The sequence below is a fragment of the Tetrao urogallus genome, assembly GCF_951394365.1.
Source record: "Tetrao urogallus genome assembly, chromosome: 14".
Lineage (NCBI taxonomy): Eukaryota > Metazoa > Chordata > Aves > Galliformes > Phasianidae > Tetrao > Tetrao urogallus.
In genome coordinates, this window is record NC_136827.1 from 13,784,185 (window position 1) to 13,805,153 (window position 20,969).

The 20,969-nt window shown below is 42.7% G+C and overlaps 2 protein-coding genes across 4 annotated transcripts; one reads left to right on the top strand and one right to left on the bottom strand.

Annotated features, from left to right (window-relative positions):
* Positions 1-786: 786 nt before the first annotated feature.
* HNRNPAB (heterogeneous nuclear ribonucleoprotein A/B) lies at positions 787-7,127 on the bottom strand (the record flags this gene model as incomplete). 3 transcript variants are annotated; one of them, XM_079542149.1, is made up of 7 exons in its annotated part: positions 787-857; positions 934-1,086; positions 1,183-1,288; positions 2,855-2,986; positions 3,394-3,552; positions 3,643-3,811; positions 6,865-7,127. In XM_079542149.1, the coding sequence occupies 7 exons, from the start codon at positions 7,125-7,127 to the stop codon at positions 787-789; spliced, it is 1,053 nt and encodes a 350-aa protein (XP_079398275.1). The 3 variants fall into 3 exon arrangements, with proteins under 3 accessions (XP_079398275.1, XP_079398274.1, XP_079398276.1); XM_079542148.1 differs by having other exon boundaries at positions 1,180-1,288; XM_079542150.1 differs by lacking the exon at positions 934-1,086 and having other exon boundaries at positions 1,180-1,288.
* Positions 7,128-14,738: 7,611 nt separating this feature from the next.
* Positions 14,739-20,969, top strand: NME5 (NME/NM23 family member 5; the record flags this gene model as incomplete). Its single annotated transcript, XM_079542267.1, has 5 exons — positions 14,739-14,867; positions 16,768-16,973; positions 17,332-17,432; positions 18,407-18,525; positions 20,883-20,969. The coding sequence occupies 5 exons, from the start codon at positions 14,739-14,741 to the stop codon at positions 20,967-20,969; spliced, it is 642 nt and encodes a 213-aa protein (XP_079398393.1).

The following is a 20,969-nucleotide window of genomic DNA, read 5'->3' on the forward strand; positions in this document are numbered from 1 at the left end:
CAAGTGACTGCAGTTTTCAGCTCTCACTTAACTGCTGAAGTCAACACAACGACCTACCAACACAGCCCTCTAGTTTCCAGATTAAAAGCAGCAAGCCCAACTCTTCATCTAGCAAGGTACTGCCATGAGCTAAGTTCTGGGAAAAACATACTGCCGTTTTACTAAGATAGAGCTGAAGAATGGCACGAGACACTAGATTACGCCTTTTTTATTTCAAAAGCTAGGATAGCTTCAATATCCATGTCATGGTGAATCAGAACACATGTAAAATACCTTACAATACATTAGATTCCAAAAAGGTACCAAAAAGTACAGTAAAATTAACACTTCCATTACAGGAAATGTATGACACAAAAACAATACAAAATAAAAAGGTGGAAAGTGACACTGGTTCCCTAAAGATGCATCTCTTTCTGTACAACTGGAGTAATGCAGAGTCCATAGTTAACTCCAAGAGGCAGTCCCTAGATGCAGAGCTGCAGCTTTAAGCAGACCCTCAAAATCAGTTTCAGTTTAACCTATTAATAAAATCATTAATTAATATCTTCAGCAAGGCTGAAATTTACACACCACACTGTCTAAACAACTAGTTATCTGTAAGTATTAAACATGTAAAACATTTCCAAGGAGCTCTTCCAAGTAAGATGCACATTTAACAGGCCATAGAAATTTATTGTAAAGTTAAATTTGGTACAGAACTGAAATACCATCTACAGCATTGTATACAAAACCTATGCAGTCATTTTCCAAAAGAGACCATGCCACTGCATACCTGAATAAGTTTGATCAATATGGCTTGTAGTTATTCTGATGGCCACCACGCCTTGGTGTCTTCCCGTAATTTGCACTGCCTTGACCTATGAACAAGAGAACAAATGCATTAAACTGCTAATTAGTTACGCTTGCTTATACCCAATACAGTTCTTTACTTACTGTAATCATAGCCTGGTCCATATCCATAATACCCATATCCTGAATAATCATAGCCTCCATAGCCACCATAACCTTGCTGATAGCCGTATCCTTGATTCCCATAACCCTGGTTCCAGTAATTGCCATAACCTTGATTCCAATTTTGACTTTGAGCTATAGAAGGGAAAACCATCCACAAAATCCCATTTTAGTACACACAGCTTAGTTTGAATGTGTCCATACTAAAGTAGTGTGTGCAATACTTACCACCACCTCTTCCACCTCTGCCTCTTCCTCCATAGCTACCTCTTCCTCCACCACTACTGAACTGTTGCTGCTGGTATACTTCTTTTGGCTGTGCTACCTTTATCTCGCACTGAAACGGAAGAATAAAGAGGAATGTGCTTACTTGTCTTAAAACAGCACTGCTCAAACCTAGCCACCTAGGAAAGCCAGAGGTTATTCTAGAGGCAAAGGTGTTCATGCTGTGCTGTGCTCCCTGTCACGCAGCCAGTATTACTGCACATCCAGAAGCATCTGATTTATCATGCTGCTCAGGCCAAGGTAAGTCAGTCACTACCTGCCATTCAAGCCAGCTACTGCTATCAGAGTACTTTATGCCACCCCTTCCCCACCATCAGTTTCCTCACATGAAAGTGGGGAGGTCACCTCAGCATAGCCACTACTGCCTGCATGGTGGCTACAAGGCTGTCCCCCAGTCTGCACAAACTCTAGGACTAAGCTGCTGAACTGCTTCACCTGAGCTGCACTGACTGAAGAGCTACCAACAAGGCTGAAAAATAAGCCAAATGAGTTTTCCTGGCAGCCTTCGTGCAGCCTGTACTATGAGTATGTTGGACTGTGAAGTACACTTCACCAACAGTTGAAAACATAACTTCTCCAATACTACAGATAATTAAAAATGACTGGAATTAAAAGTTCCAGGACTGGCCCCCAAGCTCTATTTCAAGTTATCAGCCAGCTTCTACTTCCTAGATCTGTGTATGGTTGGAGATGAAGCAGTGAGAGGAACACCACCCTGCGATGGTACCTCAGGAAACTTTGCTTAGAATTCTTCACACTGGATCCTGCTTTAAGGTAAGGTGCTGGTTTTATTATCTTGTGATAAAAACAAGCCACAGATGCGAGACTTAATGATATGATTTCTTAGTTCTTCTCACACCCAATCCTTTGCCTCTTTATGAACTTTATGGCTAACTACAGAGTCTGGCAAACCAAATGAACAGGTAATGACCAAAGCTTTACTCTGTGTTGCGTCAAGTAATCTTGTCTTAATCTACATGCAATGCAAGTTTCTACGTGGGGCTGTATGAAAAGTTCTGATAGGACTCTGAAGTTAGTGTATGGATGGTTAGCACTGAGCACAAAGCAAAAGAGGGACACCTTCCAGCCAGTACATCATTTGCCTCCAGTCCTCATAAGCTTGACACCTTAACCTGTATTAGCTACTCCCACAGATAAGCAGCATCAGACAACCAGAGCATCTCACACCACTGTTACAGTGGTTCTCACAGACAGCTGATGAGGTTCAAGGGGCCCTTCAGCATAAGGCACCAGTAAGCCTTGAATTTATGCAATTACTCTATGATGAAAAATAGAACATGAATCTATTCAGATGGCTTATATCACCATACTGATATATAAACAAGCCAGTTTCTCCATACATATGTAATTATATTAATTAAATCCTTTACTTATAAAAGCCCAGAGCACTTAATAAATATTAAAGCCACAAATACTGGCAAAGAACCTTAGCAGCTTCTGTGGCTGAACACAGAGCAGAAAATACAGCAAATTGCACGCTATCCTTATTGAATTTTGAGTACTCTGGAATCATAGCTTTACAAAATCTTTTTCAGAGTAAAGACAGTGGTATTCTGCTTAACAGCCTGGTCAAAGATTCACAAATCTAAGTTTCTACCTTGCTTCCACTGACGTTATGGAATTTCTTCTCCAAAACTTTCTTCACTGGATCTTCTTCCTTGAAAGTGATGAACACAAACCCCCTCCTTTTGTTGGTCTTTGGATCCATTGGAAGTTCAATTGCTTCAATCTAAAGACATGAAATACTGTCTTAGGCTCAAATTTTAGCAGAACAATAAAGAGCATAGCATTTGGTACAGTAAAACTGTAAGTTTATGTATACATATTAAGCAACACTGAAGTTGCAGTGTTCTCCCCATAGGAAGCTTAGCTTTCAAACCAGAGGTTTCAACTAACTTTACAAGTCTTAAAAAGAATTTTAACATAAAATAGAATGGTTTGAGTTCAAATGAGGTATCTAACTAGCAACATAAGCATTTAGTGCAATGCCTGCCTTGCTTCAAGATAAGAAGCCTCTGGATCAGTTACAAAAGGCTTGACACATCTGAAATTACTAATAATTGCAAGCTATAGTAATCTAAACAGCAACTGTTAACTATACTGCATTTCAGTGTTCAGTTAGATAGCATTACACACCTCTCCAAACTCGCCAAAGTATTCCCTGATTTTCTCTTCTGTGGCTTCGGGGTTAAGTCCACCAACAAATATTTTCTTCACTGGATCCTTTTTCATTGCCATGGCCTTCTTGGGGTCAATTAGTCGTCCATCTAGCCTGTGTTCTTTCTGTTCCAGAACCTAAAAGGCAATTTAATTAGATTAACTTAAGCTAGAAAATTTCCCTCTAATTTAAGAATCTGAGAAATTGAGGACAAAGCTTAAACTCACCTTTTCAACACTCCCAGGTTCTTTGAAGAGTATAAATCCAAAGCCTCTGGATCTCCCTGTGTTGGGGTCCATCTTTATCGTACAGTCAGTTACCTCACCGAACTTGGTGAAGTAGTCTTTCAAGTCTTTTTTGCTTGTATCCCAACTGAGGCCACCAACAAACATTTTCCTGAAATTCCAAAGAGAACAGCTGTTTAGATTCAGGAAGTACTACCGAAAAGCACATGCAGGAAGATGTTCACAGCAGCACAAGCCTCAGCAGCATTGTCAGAACAGGTCCAACTGTTGAAGGTTAAACACTTTTGCATCTTGTCAAAAACTAACACTACAGGGCCACACTTTGTTTGATTTTTTTCTTTTTCCCCTCCCTCTTCTTTGAGGGAATTACAGTACACTGAAATTTATGAGGTCCTGTGAAAAAAGCAGGAAAAATTGCTTCAAATGCTTCTCACCAGTAACTTCTGTTCTTCCGCTGTCATTTTGTTACTTACAATGAAGCAGTATTGATTATCAATTACTGCCTTTTCCTTTTTGAAAGGAACTGAGGTCACACATACTGCTGTGAAAGCACTCGGGCTAGAAAAGGGCACCAAAATCAAAACACTTCAGATCTGTCTTAATTTGAAGAAATGAATGTAAAAATATTAGCCTTATCACTTAAGAGAGATTTAAGAGACATCTGGGACAGCTAAGAACAGTCTCCTACAGACGGGACTTTGGACCTGCCTTAACAAATACACTGTGCACTTCTTCCTGCTCACTTCCTGAATTTAGTTCCATCTTCATCAGTGTGATAATATTAAGCCAGTCTTTGCTTTCATGGGAGGCCACGATACAGTTCTTCCCTACCCACACTCCCACACAATTACCTCTAAAGTATCACAAAGAACTATAAACTACTCAAGTGCAATACAGAATTGAAACTAAACAAAACTAAGATCAGTCAACAAGGCACTTTTCAAATGCCTCACTTAAATAATACCATTAATAGCACAACTGTTTTCTATTTTCAGAGTTTCCAAGGTAACAAACCGAGCTTTTAAAAGCATGTGAGCCTTTTTACCTAACTGCAGACTAAAGCAGTTTAAGTTGTCACTACTCTGTTCTGAGGTAACCATGATCTGGCAATAGAAGCTAGCAGCAATTTATAAACTAGCCTACATCTAAGTAAAATTGGCTGTTGGTGTTAATGTGTAACTTTAACCTGCCAAAACCAGCATCCATTTAGGATCAAGTAGCAACTTGAGAAAAAGATCTGCAAAGTGATTGATCTGTTTGCTTGACTTCTTTCATTTTACTGGAGAAAACCATATCCTTCACAGGCTAAATCAGTAATTTTTCAGATCCAGCTGCACCCCCAACTAAGTAGTGCAGTTTAGTCTTTAAGGCCTAAGTCACATCCGTGCTTCGTACAGCCCTTAAAACAGAGGCCTTAAAGAGAAGGCCTTCCAGAGTTTAATAAACGTTTCAATAAAGATAAAAGGTAACTTGATGGCTCCATTCTCATTGAAATCGCTTACTGACCAAGCAACCATGCAAAACGTAAACAGACTGACAGTTGTTTTCAGCAGCATGCCCTGGTTTTACCAGATGTTCCTACAGAACAGATCCAAGAGAAATTCAAAAGGGGGATGACAGGAATTCATCTGCAGGCAGCTCAGGCATGCCCTAAGGATGGGACTGCACACAGGTACTGCCAGTGCTAAAATAATCGCTTACCACAGGAGTAGATATCACACTGATTTACAGCCTTCTGGTTTTTAAAGTGGTATGCTCAACATCTACATATATTTCTACACCACAGCACAGAGCTTCTGAAATTAAGATCAATTCTTAGTATTTCACTTCCCCTTCAGCAGCCACAAACTGGACATTGCACTGCTAATGCAATCTCTTTTTTCCCCTCCCCAGAATACCAACACAAATCAAAGCAATTTTCAGCCACTAACTGTATTTACTGCCTATGTCCTGAACTCTACCTTGGGCAAGTCTTGTGTACAGGCTGAAAATTTTCACTCAATACAATCCCTATGAATAATTATGCTTTTTTTTATTATTATTATTCTTGGTTTCTTTCTCTTTAGAGACTTCAGTTTACAGGCTTGGGTTTGAAATTTGTCATATCCTGTGTGACAAACGGGACATCATCCACTTTTCAGAGAATGCTGCACACTAAGGATGTCAAAAGAAAATTCACACAGCTTACACAGGTGTAGGCCTCAATCCTTAAATGCTGTGAAAAAAGGCACATCCGGCCCTAGGCTACAGGAAGCTCGTATAACTCTTATTCCTTCCCTTATAAACAGAAATCTATCGCACTGCTGCAGCTTCAGCTCTGTTCAGCCTCAGGCAAACGACCCTCCGACTCGGGGCCCAGTGACAACAAAGGAAGTTCCAATTAAATATGTGAGCAGCCAGGCTCACAAAGAGTCTGCAGAAACAGGCAGGTAGTTCTCATGCCAAGTGTGCATATTCAAAAAGTAAGAAAAGAATCGACTGCGATCGTAAATAAATTAGTCTCTTCATGTATGAATGTTCCTACTAAAACGCAGCAGAACTCCCGAGTCCTCCAGAAAACACTTTTAATAACCAGTTCACTCTTAATAACCAGTTTTCTGACAATGCTGCGAAGACGTAAACCGAAATCACTCTTACTTTTTCATCACACCGCACATCACTTTGCTCGTGCTGCATTTCCCTTCCTTCCTCCCAAAATACTTAAGACTGCCACCGTCAGGTTCCAACCCCCGATATGTCGCACGCCCTACACAAAGCACGCTCGCGTTCTGCCGACGGGCGGGATTTCTCCGCGAAGCCCCTTAAGTTCGCAGCCACCACCGCGGGCAGCGAGCTGCTCCTTTCCTCCTCCCTTCTGCTTTAAAGCGGCCGAGGCGGGAGGCGCGCCGAGGGAAATCCCTTCCATTTTACAGCGCGAGCCGGCGAGGGCCCGCGGCCGCCCCTCCCCCAGCCACCACATGGCGCCAACAAAAGGCAGCTCCAGAACAAAGGGAGCGCTGCCGCTGCGGGCCGCCTTCCGCCGCCCGCCCGAGCGCCGCGCCGCGGGGCCGCCCGCCGTCCACCCCCGCGGGGCCCGGGCCGGACGGGACGCTCCGCCCGCCCGAAGGCCGCGCCGGGCCCAAGGCCGCGCTCTGCCGCCGCACATGGCGCCCGAGGCGGGGATGGGGGGGCGCGGCCCGCTCCCGCCTTCCGCCCGCCGCTTACCCCGCGTCCTCCTCGTTCTTGCTGGCGTTGATCTGGTCGCCTTCGGCCCCGTTCTGGCTGGCGGCCACCCCCGCCGTCCCCGCCGCAGGACCGGCTCCCGCCGCCGCCGTTCCCGCCGCCGCCGCCGCCGTCGCCGCGCCCGCCGAAGCCGCCGAGGCCCCGCCGGTGTCGGCCTGCTGCTGCTCCCCGGAGCTCTCAGCCGCTTCGTGTCCGTTCTGGGTGGCGCCGGCGGCGGCCGCCAACTGCTGCTCCGCTTCGGACATGCTGCCCCGTCCGCAGAGGCGAGAGGGACGTGAGGCGCCTACAAGAGACCAACGGGGCCGGCGGTCAGCGAGGCCGCTCCCCCCGCAGGGCTGGGCCGGTCTGATCCGGTCCGCTGCCGCCCCTCCCCCCGCGTGCCGCCGCCCGCCCCTACTCACTTTAAAAGCCGCTCGCGATAAAATCCGGGCCGGCCGGAATCGGATTAAAATCCCCCACGGTGCTCGGCTGCTCCGCACCGGCCCCGCCGCCACCTCCTCCTCCCCCCGAGACACGTACTCTCCGGCCCGAAGCTTTAACGCGTGGCCGCCTTTATACCGCCGGAGCCTGGGCCACACAGCAACAAGACGTCTCCTGGCTGGCCGTCGCTCTTTGTCACTCGTAAGATTCGGGAGCTCCTATTGGTTCCGCGGCGCTGGGCGGGCGGGGCGCGCGGGGTGAGGCGAATGGCGGCCCGCGGGACCGAGTTGTGGGGGAAAGCGCGTGCGGGGGCTTCGCGCCTCTCACCTCAGCGTCCACGGCTCCGTGCGCCCGTGGAGAAGCGGGCGTGCGGGTGGCTGCCGCGCTCACTTACAACTGCGTTATTCTCTCGAGGCGCTTCCCGATAACAGACCGGGCGTGAAGCCCAGCCCCAGAGGCGCAACGCCCGCGTGAGGCGATGGCTGTTGCCCGCAGCAGCCTCCTAACGGTCCGCCGCAAAGCGCTCCCGTCCCGGTGAGTCGCGGTTATGGCAGCGCCGCTGCGTTTCCTGGCGCCGCTCCGTGAAGGTGCGGTGCGCGCTGACTCAGTCACTCCAGGGAGAGAGGTTTACTACATGTTTCCAGCTCTGCTGGTTTTGCAACAGAGAAGGCCGGAGTTTGTTTTCTTGGTGGAAACCTGGAGTCGGTATTACATAACCCGGAGCTGGAGCCCTGAGCGGGCCCGGGCCGGCGCTCTTTTTGCCCAAGGATGTACCGGCTCTGCTGGCAATGCCCGCGTGAGGAGGGCAGGAGACAACGCTCCTTGTGTTTGTGCTTTAAATTCTTGTGCAATGTACCATCCCTAATATCTCATTTGTCTGCAGCAAAGGCACGGAGCTCAGCTTTCAGATGGAGAGCCAAAGATTGCTACCGCCTCTTTAAAACAATTCAGACGCATGAAACCCTTTGCTGGTGGTGCTAAAAGTAACAGTTTAACTTTTTGCAGTGATAAATGTAAATGTAATGGAGCGTCCCACCCTCTGTCAAATATATCCTCTGGCCCAGCTTACCTGCACCATTGCTACAATTCAGGAAGTGCGCATGGTGTAATGAAGACAAGCAGCACTATTTACCTTTATTCTGCAAGCTATGAAGTCCAGGATCCAGGCTGTTCTTCAGCAAACCACTTTTAGGCCAACTTCTATCCTGTGTGAGATCGAAGTAGCACCTTGCTAAAATCACAACACACTGTGGGATATTTGGTTTTATATGCAGCACAATGTGGGTAGAGCATTAAAGATGTTTACTAAATAAAGTCAATGCAGCACATTCAGATTAAGAAGCTAATTTTTTTTTTTCAGCTTAAAAACAGTTTTAATCTATAAGTCAGACATCTTAAGAGGAACAAAAAGTATATATATCATACTCAGTATTGTAAAGATCATATCATATAAAGATCCACGAGCAGGAATTTGAAGCCACTGGTTGCTTTGCTGTTTGTGGTACTTGACATGAGAGCCATGTTAACTGGTTCAGGCTGAGCATTCTGCTTTGATTCCCATGCAAGCAAAACTGCTTCCTATTTCTTACTGGAATTGTAACAGGTTTTCTTACAAATTCTCAAGTTTAAATCCTTGGACATAACTATTTGCTTCCATCATTTTTTTTTCCCCTTATGTTTTGCTGCTCACAATTTGAAAAGTATTAAGACAATCTGAAAATAGGTGATCTAAATGAGCAACAAGCTCCACAACCATCTCTTAATTGTAAAGTTTATGAAACTGTTATATGAGGTCACATCCAGTAAGAACGATAGAAAGAGCATCTAACTAGCAGGCTTGAAAATTGTGATTCTGTAGAACAGGTTGTGTACCTCTTTTCTGGTAAAGATACTTACCTTTACAAGACTGTGCCTTTAAAGTTTTTTTTCTAATACTAAATTTTAAGTATAATTAGAAACAAAGATTGTTGTTGTTGTTGTAAGGTGTTCTTTTCCCTAATTTGTATCATCTTGAGGAAACTTACCCCACATCCAGCAAGAGATCTTCTGTTGGCTTCTTTCAGGCTTCCTTGGCTTAGATTGTAATCAGATCTGTACCTAAAGCTGCTATCACCTGTATGTGTTAATTTATACAGAACCATCAGCTTGCTTCAATTGGAAATTATCCTGCATTTGCTTAAGTCACAGAGGGGGAAGCTAAGACTGAACTGATGTCTGCAGCTGGACTTAAATGGGGTGGATGAAAAGATAAGTACTGCTAAGCTTCACTAACTACTTTCTTTCTTCCAGGTTTTTATATTTGTGGCAGCTGAATGCAGAAGTGTGCTCTGAAATTAAAAGTGTATAGACCAGCAGCAAGAGTAGACCAAAATGGGTGGCAGTTTATGAAACTCTGTTGTCTAAGCTTAGGTTCAGATGATGGATGTAATCTGGGTGGTTTTAATGATATAGTGTATTAATTTCTCTGCAAAAGTCATTGCTCTGAATATCTCTTTTGTATTTTATCAAGCCTTGCTAAGGACTTGCATGATTTATTGTTTGATTTGCAGTTCTCCATAGGTTTCCATTTCCTTTCTTTCTCTCTCTCTTTTTTTTTTTTTTTTTTTTTCTTTTTTTTTTTTTGCTTTGCTGAACTATCTGCTTTCCTTTTGTAGCTCTTGCATGGATGTGCTTAACAACGCTTTCTTCAGATCTGTAATCTCTTCCAACTGTTGATTTCTTCTGGTCAATCCCATTTCAGTCTCTCAGCTTGGCAATTCCGAAAAGCAATTTCCACTACTATCTCTATTTTATGCTAGAAATAAGGTAGAGATATATATTTAAGAAGTAAAGGGTAAGTGTCTAGTATCTATATACAGTATCCACATGCTATGCCCATGTACAGATGAGTAGGAGCTTTAGAGAGAACAGGAAGCCTATGCTAGTCTCGACAGGTATTCAACATGAATGCATCCTAAGCAAAATCATGGAATTGAGCAGGAGAGTCTTTACTTTAAAACGGCTTAGTAGAATTCAATTGCTTTAGATGATTTACATTGTAGGAGCTATTGTTTGTGGAACAAAAGGTAAATAGAACTTGATCAATATGTGTATGGGCTTACAAATGAAAACCAAATGTTTTGTGTGGAGCAGAAAATACTTGATGTGGAAAGACATAGAGAATTGACATAAAAAGATGGTCTACAAAATAAAATACACTCACAAAAAAAAAAAAAAATCTGAGTGGAAGAGAATGATTTATATGTTGTGATCAGAGAAAAAGATATCAGCAGTAACTGAGATGAGGAGGGCTTGTGCAAGATACCCAGCCACATCAGTGACTCACAGAAGTCACAGCAGTTTGGACTAATCTGAATCTAAAACTCCCATTCCTGGCTGTGAAGTTCCACCTACTCCTTTGCACAGTTAGTTGTAAAATAACTCAGCTGAAAAGTGTTTGGTTTTCAGCCAGATCATTTATCTAGCACACGCTCATTACATGACAGTAAATTGCAATGGGAACACCTTAAGTTTGAAAGGAGACAGTAATATGAGGCAATCATATCTGTATTTGTCAATTAGCACAATGAGCTATGAGCTAGAAGGGAAGGGAGGAGAGAAATTATAGCAGAGTTCACTGGTGTTCTTGCAGACACGGAAAAGAAACACAAGGGAAGCTATTGCTGTGCCAGGCTGGGGAAAAAGCAATATGTGAGAATAATTGCAAAAGCTAAGGTAACAGGAAAGCTAGCTATGCTAAAAGTGACCAGAGACAAAAGAGTTTGGTTTAAGATGTGTTGAGAAGCTTTTAGATGAGTAAAGGAAGCAAAACTGTGTTTGAAGTGAATTCCAACCACATCTCCTGTCTGCAACCAGATAGGAGGTGTGGTTGGAAGACTTAAAAACATGAGAAGAGGTGCTTCTACGGAAGGATTATATTGAATTAATTGATTGATGTACAAGAGGTTGAAGTGCATCTGTGTGGATGCTGGGGGTCAGAGCAGAGTGTATGATAAAAGCTGTGAACGTATGGAAGAGGGGGCATGAGGGTGATCAGGAAATAAAATGGAAGAGGGACAGTAGAGCACTTGATGGAGTTACAGAGGATGTGTACATAAGAAGTTTGTTATTACTTAGAGTCTTGTAGAAATAATAACATATGTAAAGAAAATTGTGACATAGCAAATACATGACAGCAGAAATGAAGGCTTGAATTGGGTTAGTCAAAAGCAATAAAAAGTTAGCTAGGATTACAGGCATGCAGGCAAGCTGCAGCAGAATTGTTTAGCTGTAAGAAATGGAGGAGGGAGCGGGCTTGCAGGAGCGGAAGTCAGCTTGGTCACAGGATTTCCGTCAAAGACTCTTTGCACTGCAAGAGCAAGCACGGATGAAGCAGGTTATGGAGGTAAGCTGGTACTGCATGTAGGTATCCCAGCCTTTATCGTGGGAGACAGAAACGAAAAAAATGGTGTCAGTGGTGGACAGAAGTTGTTTGTGTGGCAAATGAATAACCAGGAAATTATTACTACTTTTTTTTTTTTCATGCTTGACATTAAAATGCATGTAAAGCTAAATGTGTAAGTTTCATTTTTAATCAGTGAAACTAGCCAGTATTACTCTTTAACTTTTCTTTATTATTTTGCATTATCCCGTGCAATTTTACATCATTTTGTTTTTCCTCCTTCTTTCTTTTTTTAATGAACAATCCCCCAGTAAATATTTTGTCCATCTTCTTGCAGTATTGGAATTCAAAGTTCTAAAACAGTATTTTTTCTTTAAGAAGTTATTTATTTGTTACTAGAATGCAAATGCATCTGCAACCATCATCTTAATGTTATTATATTCCATGCCAGCTAAAAATAAGACAAGCAAGGCTTGTTAAACCGCTTAACAGATCAGATACAGCAGCCAAGCTATGCCCAGAGAAGTATTCAGAACTGTAATGGTTTGTTGCATTGTAATTAAAATTTCAGGTTTTGTTTGTTTCTTTTCTTAGCCCATAGTAACATCCCTGGGCTACAGAAGTTAGAGACAATGCTTCAAACCAGCCTTTTAGTTATTAGAAATAGCTTCTCAAGCACTACAAAGATAACCTGCGTACAGTAACAGTATCAACACAGGGTTAAAAGGTCGGGTTTATGGAATCCAAGGATTTAGAAGAAACCTCTGAGATAGTCTTACTGTATAAAGCTACTTCTTTGTTAGGGGACACACTGTTATTTTCTATTAGTGTGGAGGCCCCTTTAAATGTGTAACTCTGCATTATTAAACGGTCGTGGGAAGTGCAGCAGGAGGAAACCCCGGGTAATTGGCTGCCGCTTCAGATGCAGCAGCTCGCTCATTGGAGAGCAGAGGATTCTCCGAGCTGCTAAAATTAGATGATCTCCGCCCTCCAGAAATGCTTCTGGAAACAGCAAGGAGGAGAAATTCTGACACAGAAGGATGGGGGAAGGAGTGAAGTGCACAGGATGCTGCTCGTGGGGAAGCTTCAGCAGATAAGGATGCACAGACGGATATTGATATACTTTTTTCCTATCTTGGTTAACTGGGAGCAAAATGCACACACTGAAGAAATTGCAAGTGATCAAAAAGTCAGCAGTACTTTGTGAGGATATTAAATTCAATATTTCTTATGTAATAATCTGAAATATTCACTGGTGCTGAGGAGCTTTTTGAGCTGCTAAACCCAGGGTCAGCCTGTCAGCCTTGTAAGCATTTACTTTGCCAAGGAACAGCTCTTGCCAAATTAACCCTGAACTAAAAGAAAAAGTAGATGAACTCGCAAATCTTTCTAGGAATTTATTTCTCATAAAACACTTCTTTTCCTTATCTGTGAGTAGTTGCTGCATTTACAGTATCTTCAACTCCACTGTTGTTAACTGTTGTTAAAGAAGCCAACATCGTATGCCTGTATTAGCAAAATCAGTCTATATCTGAATTGTTCAAGCCTTAACTTTCATTTCTTCTGCTGACCATTACTACGCAATATTGCACCTATGGCTCTCTAAGTGTTTTGCCTTCTGCCCTTTCACCTTTGTATCAACTTTCAGCCTGTTTTCAATAAAAAGAAATGAAGCCCATATACATGAGCACTTGTCTCTTTGTCCATCTCACCCCAAGGGCTCGAATGTGACAGGCCATTCCAGCTGGATGTGACAAACAGACTGCCTGGGATCACATCGTTTTTGGTAAACATCACACGGCAGCAGACGAGGCCCAAAAGTGAGCAGTCCATGGGCTGGTGCGGGCGTTATCGCAGCCGCCGGGCTGTGCCTTGCCGATAGCCGCCGGCAGGCCTCAGCGGGGCGGCAGGCTGCTTGTTTCTGTGTTGCAACCGAGTCACACCGGGGAGAAAATGCCTTTCAATCCAAAGTGCTGAGAAACTGTATTCTAGAGCTGGGAATTCAGGTCAGTGCCTGCTCGGCTGTGAGCTGCGTCCCAGGGCAGATCGGACGGGAAATAAACAGGAAGTGCTGTGCGTGCTGCCACCGCACAGCGATGTGTAAACAACCTGCTTCTGCACTCAGACGTTTATTTCTGTTCCAAAATACCCGTCCAACAGCGTGACCTCTGCTTATGAGGGTCTGCCGTGAGATTGTGCTTCCAGCGTGGAGTAAAATCGACAGAAAGCTGCGTCTCAGAATTAACAACGCAACAGATCCCCCGAAACCTTCTGCCCAAACCGATTTACTCCCTTTTTTATTTTCTTATCACACCAGACGCTCAGAAAAGGGCAAACGAGGTCCGGAAAGCGCGGTTGCCGCGGGCTGTGAGGCGAGCCGAGGGCGCGCCGCTCCCGGGCCGCCATTTCTGCTCCCCCCCCCCACACGCACGCAGCCGCCCGCCGCGAGGGCCGCGGAGGCCATCTTGTGGCCGCTGAGCCCGCTGCCCGCCCGGCCCCGCCGTCGCTTAGCAACGGGGAGCTGCGCGGCATGGCGGCTTGGCGCGCGCGGCGGGACCTCTGGAGGCCGTGACCGGGAGCCGTGGTTCCAGGTCGGTAGCTGCAGGCTTTCCGCGTGGGTTCGTGTGTTTTCAGCCTTGTCTCCTCGGAGACCCACGGGCACGGGGGAGAAGGGCACAGTTCTGCAGGAAACCACACTGCTTCCACTGCTCGGGGAGAAATGCTGGAGCATCATATCTCGCTGATCTCTGTGCATAGCCATGCTTCTGCTCGTGCATGGTCTGAGTTAGAGATGTTTTAGAAGAGTTTATAATTCACGATTGGCTAACAATGCTTAATTTTGGCTTATTTTCTACAAAACATTCCTTTACTGAAGATGGGAGCGTGAATTACGGGATGCTAACTAGTCCAGGTCTGAAATGAGGACGTCCTGCTTCCTTCCTGGGTGTGCACTGAGTGTGGCTGCAGGTGACTGCGTGGTAGGCAAACCCCAAATGTCATTAACTGATGTCATTGCAGGACAAAGAAGCACCCGGCTTCTAATCTAGAAGCAAAGATGCAGATGCTAATGCCCGAACCTCAGATTTTTGTGGAAAAAACACTGGCTCTCATCAAACCTGATGTTGTAGCGAAGGAGGAAGAGATAGAGGATCTCATCCTCAGATCTGGATTCATGATTATCCAGGTAAAAGGCTGTGTTCCGTAGATAACAGCTGCAGTTTGTGAGTCACATCAATTGTCTTAACTTTCACCAGTCAGTTCAATAATTAAAAGCTTTTGTTGTAAAAAAAAAATCAGTTTATATTTTTCGTGTCATCAGACACAACTCCCACATTCTTTGAGGATACATTTTGTTGGTGCGTGACATGGAAGAGAGCACACAAACGATTTTGCTGGCCAGAAGAGATCCCCTACTTCCTTAATAAACTGGGTTTAGCAGTTCGTAGCAGATGGGTGGGTGCTCCAAAGTAACTCTTTAGAGAGATCCCCTTCTAATATCAGTGTGTCATATACCCATTTGCCAAGTAGATGCTTCCAGATTTAAATGGCAGGTTGTGGACCGAAGTGCTTTTTCTTGTTCCCAGTGTTTTTATCCTAAAAGGGCTTTAAAAGCATTACAAATGTTCTACTTAAATAGGTCTGACTGAGTTTGTCCTTTATGGTTTTGGACCTAACAATGTGATTGGGGGGATGCTGCGCAGAGCACTGGTGCAACCCCCTCTGTCACTTGGAAAGCATCCAGGCCGTGATTCTTGGTGGAGACTGGGTTAAGATAAAGATTTGCCTTTAGCTAGCAAGGACATGCATACTCTAGGCCCTCATTCAGGGAGCTCTTTGTACATTCTCTAAGAACAGATGGAAAAAAAAAAATCTGTTAAAATAATTCAGAATCCTCAGGTTATTTTGAGGTAAGAGATATGAAGTAAGGGCTATCTTCAGCAGGAGCCAGTAATACTACTTTGGCAGGAAGTCTTTGCTCTTCTTAACTTTCCTTTAGAAATGATCACAAGCGGGGGGAAAAAAATAAAAACGAAAAAAAAAACGAAAAAAAAACCCGAAAAAACCAACCCTCTTCCATGTTACCCAGCGGGGCTGGGGCGGTCGCTGGGTGCCGCTGTCGTCCTCATCGTGTTCTGCCTTCTCTTCCTCCTGCTCCCCCTCCTCCTCGGCCGACAGCGCCTTGGCCACGGCACTGGACTTTGAGGGCACTGGGTGAGCAGCAATCAGGCTTCTAGATACAAGTATTATATGTATATATTTTCCCAAAACGTTAATGTTTTACTTTTGTAAATGCTTCTTTTCAAACTTGTTCTTTTTTAATTTCTTCCCCTTCGTTTCTGGTTGTTTTATTTATAGGCAATTCATCAGAAGATTAGAAGGTTGTTTTGTTTTGTTTTAATGAGAAGAAGTTTACAGTCATTAACTTTTGACATTGAGGTTGATAGGAATCTGAACGTTTAGTACTTTGTATCACATTAGAGCAGGCTCAAAGAAAGCACTTTTTAATAAGTTTATTTCTCTTCATGCTGCCCCATGCCCTCTGGTGGATAACATGTAACAGGTGGATAACCTGTTACACTTGTCCTAAATTCTGGCTACCTGCTGGCTGGATAGCTATTGTGAAAGTCCTGAAGCACTGAATGAAAGAAGGAACAATTGTATAATTAATGCTGTGGGCTGAAACTTTTGTAAAAGTGGAATGCTCTTCTGCAACAGATGAATAATTAAACACTGCTCTTGTAATGCTTTTCGGGTTTTGTATGCTATGCCCTGACTGTACTTTGTGTCACCCAGTGGTTTTAAAACACTGCAATTTGTGTACACCAAGATTTCATTTTCCTCAAGTAGTGCATTTGTCTATGTAATTAACATAGCAACCTCTTGGTTTTTGTTGCTTTGTATCTTGAGGAGGACCAAATCTGAGAGAATCAGATTAAGTTGGGAAGTTACTCTGTACCTCTTCAGCTTGCACTTGACAATGTGACTGCCCCAAAGAACAGCGTGGTACCTGAGGTAGCAAACTAGCTCAATAGTAAGCTTTTTTCATGCTTTTTTCATTCTCTTCTGTTTTACACTTTCCCCAGAAACGGAAGCTCCAGTTAAGCCCAGAGCAATGCAGCATCTTTTATGCAGACCAGTATGGAAAAATGTTTTTTCCTAATTTAGCAGCCTATATGAGCTCTGGACCTTCAGTTGCTATGGTTCTTGCCAGACATCGTGCAGTCTCATACTGGAAGGAATTGCTTGGACCATCAAACAGCATAAAAGCTAGGATGACTCACCCTCACAGGTAACTCACTGGATTATTTTGGTGGACTCAGTAGGATTTTGTCATTCTCTTAAATGAGATCAGAATTTCTTCTGCCTTCTACTGCTCTCCCTCTTTCAAATGAGGTAAGGATTTTTAGTGTTATCTCTTTAGTTTGTTTGTAACATAAGTTTTCACCTTTGCATATGTAAAATTCACCCTTTTTACAGAGAATGCTGAATGTGTGAACACAAATTTTAATCTGCTACTTAATTTGTTTGAAAACAAAACAAATCACACCACAGCCTTGTTATATAGCTTATGTGTATTGCTTTTATACTGTAGGGACTGTAAAGGTATTTGCAGTTGCCCACTCAGCAGTTCTTTCTCTTGCTTTTAGTTTAAGAGCGATCTATGGGACTGATGACCTGAGGAATGGACTTCATGGCAGTCTCAGCATATTCTCAGCAGAAAGAGAAATTCGATTCATGTTTCCAGGAGGTAAAATGATGCAAAAAATATATGTGTTGCCAGCCTTTGGGAGCATAGCATCCTTCTCTCTTATTGCCTCTGTTCAGACTCTAGATATAATTTAATTTAGAAGGGTTCAGCTTGTTTGCTTTGTGCAAATGTGTATTTATTTATGTTGGTATTTTCTCCTGCAAAAAGCATACCAATATCTATTTGAAGAGCCATTATAGTTACAGTGAGTGCTTCTACTTTTCAAACTCCATGGTTTGGGAACGGGAGCAGATAAAACTGCAAATAAAACTGGAAGCTATTATACTCCAGCATGTTCTTCTGGCGGTGATCAGACCAGGAACTCCTGTTGGCTTGAGAAGATCCCGCTTGGGCTCAGGCTGAGCAGTGTCTGTTCAACAGCAACTGTTCACTCACATGACAGGTGCTTTTCCTAAGGTAAATGCTAGAGAAATGGACCATAGTACCTGGAAAGACTGGGAAATGGTCTCTTGTTTATAAAGTAACATTTCAATTATGATTTTAGTCTTTGACAGAAAGATGCAAGGGGAACTGACTAGAAAAGCTTGTTATATTTCCTACCTTACCTTGTCTAAACCATGAGTCTTCATATTTGCTAGCAAAGCTAGACTTAACATGAGATTTTTTTGGTGTTTTCAGAGCCACACTGCAAGAAGGAAGTAATCAATACGGAATATATTCTTGCTTTCCTACCTCCTAATGAATCTTCACAGATACAGATGTTACTCCAGATAGTCTGAGTTTCTCCCCTCTCCTAACTGGCTAAAATTAGAAAGATTTCCTCAGTGACATTGTAAAGGGGTTTAAATGGTTTCTTTGCAGTTTGTTGTGTGAAAATCTTCATAAACTATTATATACTATTAACTTAGATGAGCCTCCATTTACCTTAATGTTACTATAAACAACCTATGAAAGAAGGCCTTCTTTGATCATTCTATAAGTTGCTTTCCAATGCCTGTGGTTGCTCTTCACAGTGATCTCGGAGCCAATTCCAGCTGGACAAAGAGCTAGAGATTACTTGAATCTTCACATAAAACCTACGTTACTAGCTGGGCTCACTGCACTTTGTAAAGAGAAGCCAGCAGATCCAATGGTATGGTATATCAGCACTGCGCTGTATGCTTTGTGATATGTTTGTTTTACACTGATAGTCATGCTCTCTGTATATATATAAGCTTCTCTTTTGCAAAAGAGCTGTGCTGTTTCAGTTAACTGCTAATGAGGTAGTCAGATAGCATTTGCCTTTCAAGAAGTTGATTTGTTTGTTAACAGATGAGACGAGGGCCAAGGCTGTATGAAATCCTCTTTTATGAAATAGTCATTTTAGGTGACATCGATAAAACTATTGCCAACACAGTTGTTACACATGTCTGGAAAAGCAAATAGGTGGTATTATATAATGCCAAGAGAAAGTTTTTACTTTAACATTTCTGAGGTAAGTTTGAGATGAAATAGCTCTCATCATAGATTCTAGGTAAGCTTACTTCGATGCTAATCAATCTGGTAGTAGTTACATGCTTGAGTAAAACACTGTAGAGTTCTTAGCAAGGCTGCCTTTACTTCATCACTATGGTTAATTTAATAATACCAACCTAATCTTTCTTCAGGATGAACAATTATCTTGACTATGGCACTGATAACAGTTACATGGGCTGCCCCCACAGCTCACCAGGAAAACTAATTACGATTCTGCTGAGTAAAACCCATCTTGAATAATCAAACTGGCCTCTAGAAAATTATGTCATCTTAACCCTTTCTATTTAATAAGTCGATACGTCTTGCCCTCCTTTAAAGGAGATCTCAAGGAAAAAAAAGATTTCGTATGAACTGTAGTTCTTATTGGGGGGGGAGGAAGGGTTAATTTATTGGGTTTTTCTCTTTGGTGCCTAAATAAAATTAGCTTTCTTTCATCTGGAAAATGCAGTTGTTTTTTATTTTTTTACTTGGAGTATTCTTAAAATTCAAGTAATTCACACTATACATACTCAGGAACGTGGAAAATTAATCAGTGTGATGATTTACTGGGAGTTGTGGTGCATTCTGCATTATTAACCCTCTTTTAATCCACACTGCATTTTCCCACAAGAGACACTGCAGAGAAAAAGACCTTAAGAGCATTCTGAGGTGTGTCTGTGACCCGTGTCAGATTAAATGTACTGTAACTGCTCCAGCTTTACAGCCTGCTCACTTTGTATGTCAGGCACTGTGACCACTGAAATCTAAGACACTGAGATGCAGTGTCCCTGAAGCAGCCACTTCATCCATCCCTTTGCCCTAAGGCCAAACCAATTGTACACAACCATTCCTAGCAAACATTTGTCTGGCCTGTTCTTCAGCACTCCAAATGATGGAGAATGTGCCTCCCCAGGCGATCTGTTTCAGTGCTGAATTATATACAGCTGAAAACCTTTCACTAGAAGTTAGCCTAAGTCTCCTGTGCTCCAGTTTTAAACCCAAGACATTTTTGTTTTGGTTTGTTTTGCTTTGGTGTCCCCAGAGGACATTGGAGACAATGTAACATCTCCTCTCTTTTGCAGCAATCTATTGCCTGTTTGAAGGCTGTCCTTGTCTCTCCTTTTTTTTTTTTTTTTCCCAGTCATTTCTTCATAAATAATAAATATATATAATAATATAAATAAATAAATATAATATAATAATATTAATATAAATATATAAAATAATATATAATATATAATAATAAAAAAACTCCTATTTTTTCTTTCCTCTATCTTAACTCGTAGGCCACACTTCCTTAAATCATTTTGTTTCTTTGTTTTCAATTATCTCTGCGCTCTGAGCACATTTGTTTTGGCCAGTTAAGTAGCTAGAATTAATAACTTCACCAGACCATTTTCCTCATCCTTCTTGTGAGAAAGCTATATGCCAATAGAAATGTATTAATTCTTTCTTCCACGTTCTTAATGTCTGTGACCTTGTCACAAAAGGAAAATAAGCTTGATTTGATATTGCTGTACTTGAGAAATATACGTTGGCTATTGCTCTTCAGCTTGATTCTACCAGGTGATTCACAAGGAAATTGATGGAGCATTTTTTTCTATACTCTGTTCACATATTTAGGTGTTTTTCTCCCATGAACTGAATTTAGGCTGATTTTAATCTCTTGTTTGTTCCTTGTGAAATCTTCAGAAATAAAAAACCACCGTCAGTCCACTCAGAAATAGTTTCTAGCAGCACTGAGGTTGTCTCAGCCAAAGGGTGTGAGTTATTTGAAAGCAATATAAGTGGTGAAGATTCAAAAGAACATCTAGAAAAAATCAGGCTTTTTTTTTTTTTCTTGTTTCCTGTAAGGACTTCATTTTACAGCACTGTAGGACTGTGTGTCAGAGGCTTCAAATAATGCTTCAAATTGCTTTTCTTACACTTCGTAGAGAAAACAAACAAACAAAAAGAACCACAGAAGGTGTTGAATTTTTTGTTGTTGTTACACAGACGTGGCTTGCTGACTGGCTGACGGAACACAGCCCTAACAAACCTAGGTTACAACATTGCATCGCTGAAGAAGAACACCAGGAGTGA